A 6,000-nucleotide genomic window follows, 5' to 3' on the forward strand; every position below is an offset into this window, starting at 1 on the left:
ATCCAGAATTTAGAACAAAAGGGTCAAAACGAGTAAAAAAAGTAAAAAAAAAAAAAAAATATATATATATATTTATGCATTTAGCAGACGCTTTTATCCAAAGCGACTTACAGTGCATTCAGGCTATCAATTTTTACATATCATGTGTTCCCGGGGAATCGACCCCCAACCATGCGCTTGATTGCGCCGTGCTCTACCAATTGAGATACAGGAACACTAATAACACGAGTAATGGGGCAAGGCAAGAAAAAGACTAAACTATGAAACTAGAAACAGAGACAAGACTATGAAAACTAACATGGAAAGGCTTTGAATCGCAGCTATCGCTAGTAGAGGGATATGCGCAGAACAATACACAGCAGTGTATGAGGGGAAGTCTAATGCTTATAAAGCATGTCTGATAATTGTGCTGTGTGTGTGTGATTGGTCTCAGGTGCATGATGTGATTGTTATCAGGTGAATGTGATTGGTGCAATGGAGCATGGGAAATGTAGTCAAGGGTCTACTGTGTAGTGTTAGAGTCTGTGTTGTGGATGATGACCTCTGGTGGTGAATAAATGGAAGTTCAATGACCGGATCATGACATTTACCATGTGTAACTTCATATCAAGAACATACTGTCCTAGGGCTCAATAGATCTAGTTTTGTCTTGAACTGTTGCTATAGTGAGTCTATGACAGGGCTGGTGGAGTGTTCACACTGACAGCGATTTAATTTAGTGTCTGCATTTTCGTTGGTCATTACTGTTGCTGCTCATCTACAGTTCACATAAATAAGGCTGAACTTTTTTCCATGGCCTCACCAACTGTTATAGAAAAAAAAGACTTCATCAAATCACTCTCAATGTTAATGCTTTAAATCTTTGTAACTAAATTTGTGACCTTTTTTTTTCTCTGCAGGTTTCAGAATTGGAAAGCCAGAGTAGTCAAACCAATGTGATCAAATCCCAGAAAACAGAGCTGAACCAAACAATAGAGGAACTGGAGTGCACATTAAAGGCAAAAGAAGAAGTACTGGTCGTTATCACTGGTCGAAATATATAATGTATTCTTTCATTCTCCAGATTCTATTAAAAACATCTTTCCTGTGTGTTCTTCATAGGAAATGGTGCGACTGAAAGAAGAAGTAGAAAATGCAAAGCAGCTTCAAACTCAGCAAGATGAACTCACCAAAAAGTTAGAGGTGAGGACTGTCCTGAAAATGTATTGACATATGCATAAAAGTTAGTTGTCAGTATGGTTTTTGAATGAAATACACTTTAAATTGATCAAAAGTAAAGACATTCATAATGTTACAAAGGATTTCTATTTCAAACTACACAACTGTTTTCTACATTGCACCAAATCAGAATATTAGAATGATTTCTTAAGGATCATGTGACTTCAGGGTCACATGTTCCTTAAGAAATCATTCTAATATTGTGATTATTCAGCTTTTCCATTACAGGAATAAATTACATTTCGAACAATTAAAATTGTAATAATATTTCAAAATATTGCAGTTACAAAATAGTTTTTACAGTATTTTGATCAAATGCATGCAGTCTTGGTGAGTATAAGATGCATGGTGTGTGTTACAGGATACAGACTTGCGGAATAAGGAGCTTGAGGAACAGCTGGCTGATCTAGAGCAACGTCTGGAGTCAAGTCAAGTGGATCAGGAGAACCTCCGCAAGAACCTCAAAACCCTGCTGGAGATTCTGGATGGAAAGATCTTCGAGCTGACAGAGCTGAGAGACAACCTAGCTAAGCTCATAGAGGACAGCTAGACTCCTTCAAGTCTTGCCTCCAAACATGACTTTAATGCCACCTTCCTTTCCTTTTTACGAAATACACAGCATCCGATTCAGGCCGAGAGAGTCTGATGTGCTTTCGGACTCTTGTTCACTCACTTACACTGAATGATAAACCTTTGGTTGCACTTAATTTTGTATTTTTGAGGTGGTTTCATTCTTTTCAGTGCCACTGCTACTTATCCAATTTTATTGTCAACAATACACCTGTACATTTGTCGATGTTTCCTCCAATTTTCCCCTGAAATAGGCAGCCTGCAAAGAACATGGCTGCATATAGGCTCCTACTTTTTAAAGGTGCTGGTTTCGCGTGCCTGGCTGTTGGCGTTAATGGACGTTTCTTATGCTGCTGAGTACACTACTGAATTACACTGACTGGGTCTTCAGTCGTATTTTAAGACTGGATATTCAGAGCCATATGTTGTAGCCAAATGTTATTGGCTTGCCTCTTCCCCGTCATGGAAACTGCCTCAATGTTCAATCAGTCAAAGTTTCAGGATACTCAACCGCTGACCTAAAAAGCTCTTGTCATTTAGCAGACTTTGAGACGTAGATGTGGCGTATGCTTTAGGCCTGTAATATACACTGAGCAATATTAGTGTGAGCGTCTGTATGCCAGATTAGTGCAAGCCACTTCAGTGCATCCGTCAGGTACTCAAACAGCCCAAAGGATGAATTTATGGCCTGTTGTAAGTAACCTTTGGATTTCTCCAATGACCAGTGTAATGCTTTTGGATCGTATTGGCCTTATAATAACCCGTATCTATACATTTTTCAGGATTTTCTTGAAGACGAGGATCTTCCTTTGTTTGTTGACTTACCAAATGCAATTATGTACTCGATTCCTTACGATTTTCAATTACAATATTATTGTAATATTAAAAAAATCCATTCTGCTGATGGGTATTACAATACATAGATCATGATATATGTGGGAAAATTCTGTTTTAAATTTCCCAATGTTAATAAAGACTATTTAAAGATATCTCACCACATTGTTCTTTAGAAATGATGAGAGAGAATGAGGTTTGAGGTTTTATAACATTAGGACCAGCAATCTGTGAGAGAAAAAAATAAAATAAAATTCCTCACAGAGTGATTTGCATCCAGACATTGGGGCTTAACTAAAATGTATATTCATTATAAAAAAATATCATTTTATTCATTTTACATGGCATAGTTGTAAAATTAGGCTTCTTCATAAATCAGTGTTTTTCAAGACATTGGGAACCCTCCCTCTCTTCAAATCTTTTTTTTTTTATTCTGTTATTTTGAGTTGTTTTACTAGATTTTTTTATTGCTCGTTTTGTCTTATTTTAAAACTTAAGGAATACTTGGAGGTTTGTTGGGGTCCACCTGGTAAAGAAACATAGCCTTAATACTAAACTTGAATTTTTGACTCTAGTTTTGAAGGATAGCTACACAAAAGAAACCCTTTCACTGTCATTATTGTTTAGAATGTCCACAAACACCTAAAGCGTATCAGTTGTGATGTACATCACATCAACACAACTGAGTGGTGCAAGTACCCTGAACACCGACATTACAAGTTCGTCTTCAGTTAGGTTAGAGCGACACCTTGTGGTTAGAAGCAGTACTAGAAGAGAATTAATGTAATTTAGGAGTTTATTCCCCAGAGGCAGTGATGTTCTAATTTAAATCGAAAGCATTGTATAAAGTACACTGGAGAAACTAAGGAATATCATCCTGATCATGATGCCAGCTGTATCCAGATGCATTCTAGCAAGGTATCTTTACCATATATAAAAATGCATAAATAAAATTACAGTTTTTTGGTTGGGCTGCATTGAACAAAAGTTTTTTTTTTTTTTTTTTTTTTTGAGGTAAGTGGTTGCACAAAAGTAATATTTTTCATTTTTAGTTGAACTTAGTCAGTACTTTTAGTCACAGTTTTATTGAGTAGTTTCCACTAAATTCAAGTCTGGGTTTTCGAATAAATGGAAAGACCTGTAAGTGCTTGACATTCATTTTTGTCATACATTTACAGTTTTACTAGCACAGCACAAATATGAAGTTACTTTTCACCACACTGCCATTAAACCAGCTATTTCTAATCAAACAAACCAACATACATTTTAAAAAATGTGATGTAGCCACCAAGAGCTTTACTCTTTAGCACAAAAACATAACTATTTTAAATTTCCAACATAGCTAAAAACTAAATATTAACCGGATCTTGCACTTCAGTCAAAAACACATTAAAATAAAACTTATTTTCAACAGATATGCTCTTAACCCAGCCCTATGCAAAGCATGCTGGGAACTAAACATTTCCATTATTGCAACAATAATAGTTCATATATTCCCAAAACAAATGGATTAAGGAAATTAAAATTTTACATATATTTAAGTGGATTGAACACAAATGAATACAATTCAGACAAAATGTACAGCAATTGTGCCGCATTAGCTCATTTCAATTAAGTAAATTAAACATCACTTTTTTTTCATTGTACTGACCCAGCAGGGGAAAATCTTATTGTTGGGCCCTGCTGAATTATAATTGCAAGAATTTTTGTATTGCATATGGACTATTGGGATTGAAATGTGTTACTTTACAGTAGAGCTGTTGTATGTATTGACTATATGTCTAACCAAGACTATATGTCTATATGCAGCTCAATCTGAGGACACTGATGTTTTAGCGTCTCAGTTTCCCTGAAGATTAAACTGTTTCATTATGCTTCATTTCAATCTAAATGTCTTTTAAGATGTTACAGCCAAGGAAAATTAAAGTCTGTTTAAGAACAAACCAGGACAGATACACAGAAACAGAATTAGAGTGAGTATTCTCATTTTAATTGCAATCCATTTGCTAAAATAAATAATTCTACATATGTCATTTTAGACAAATTGAGCAGTAAAATTAATAAAAAGGTTAGTGTGTTATATGACATTTTATTATCTATTCTGTCAAGCATCTGTTGTAGCTTTTTCACCCCCTTGAGTTAAGATGTTTCACTCACTGGCAAGTCAGTACAGCATTTCCCAATTTTCATAGACAGGGATTACATCCAAAAGCTTGAGTAGAAAAAGACAGACCTGAATGCTGCAGGGCAGATTAGGTAAGGATGAGACACAGTCAAAGTATTTGTCAGGCATTTGCATGATCTTTCGGTCTTGGACTAGCCTAATCTTTTTTTCGGTCAGCAAATATTGCACGTTAAAACAGATACGTCCTAAACTTTACTTAATAATTCATAGCTGTACACAGTGTTACTGTTAATGCACCAGTTTGTTTGGACTTTGATTGAGAACATTATGTATTTTTATGTACTTTTAGAGCATTCTTTTTTACACAACATTGCATCCCACACTCGTTGTCTTCTCTCATTTACAGTAACAGACACATAGCCCTCTAGAGTTGACACATTTGTACTACAACACTTCTGTTAATTCATTCTTTAACGTCCTTATAAGGAATATTTTACTACCCCGGCCTCGAAATGTTCATATTTAAACTATTGCAGACAACATGTAATATTTGTATGATGGGTCATCTGCAGCCATGCCTTGTCTCTTGACTTTATGTTACAAATCAAGGTCTGATTTGTAGTAGGCTAACTGATCCTTTTTTATGTATGAAGATCACATTAAAACTGTCCTGGAAGTGTTTTATCAATCCTTAATCATTTCCACTGCTTTCCAAAAGCCTTCTATTTATATTATCCCTTGCAGCTGTTCAGTTTTAAACTATGTGAAACACATTCAAATATTATAATGTTATTATTGTTTTTAAAACTATTATGCCAGCAAAGACCAACATAAACCATTTCAATATTTATTTAGGGAAAATCTTGATAAGTTATAGCAACGTTTTTATTTGGTGTTACTTTAAAGCTGTAATTTTTTGAAATAGCCTACAAAATGTGAAAAGACTGTTTAATTCTATAATTAAAGATACAAAAACAAATGCAAGCTTTTAAAGATTTAAGCCTTTTTGTTCCGAGAAAAAATGTTTAAAATATTCCCTCAACTGAGCTATCAAACCCAATATATAATTAACATTTTGGGGTGGGGGGTGATTAAACATTTTATATGAGTGTGTGAAACAGGGCGAGAACTAGCCCACTCATATTTGAAGAAACATCCAGCCATACTCGTATATAAACTGACTGGGTAAAGTTAACCAGATTTTCCAGAAAAAAAGTAAACATCTTTACAAAGTAAAAGAGGGCAAATCAGAG

General features: G+C 35.0%; 1 protein-coding gene across 2 annotated transcripts in view; it reads left to right on the plus strand.

Moving 5' to 3' along the window:
- Window positions 1-2,777, plus strand: part of homer1b (homer scaffold protein 1b) — a 29,895-nt gene extending 27,118 nt beyond the window's left edge. For both annotated transcript variants that reach the window (XM_059550117.1, XM_059550116.1), the window contains 3 exons: window positions 900-1,010; window positions 1,102-1,182; window positions 1,580-2,777. In XM_059550117.1, the coding sequence (XP_059406100.1) occupies window positions 900-1,010; window positions 1,102-1,182; window positions 1,580-1,768 (381 nt within the window). In that variant the 3' untranslated portion in view covers window positions 1,769-2,777. The remainder of the gene's footprint in view (window positions 1-899; window positions 1,011-1,101; window positions 1,183-1,579) is intronic.
- Window positions 2,778-6,000: the final 3,223 nt, after the last annotated feature.

This window comes from Carassius carassius, chromosome 5 (genome assembly GCF_963082965.1).
Source record: "Carassius carassius chromosome 5, fCarCar2.1, whole genome shotgun sequence".
NCBI classification, from domain to species: Eukaryota; Metazoa; Chordata; class Actinopteri; order Cypriniformes; family Cyprinidae; genus Carassius; species Carassius carassius.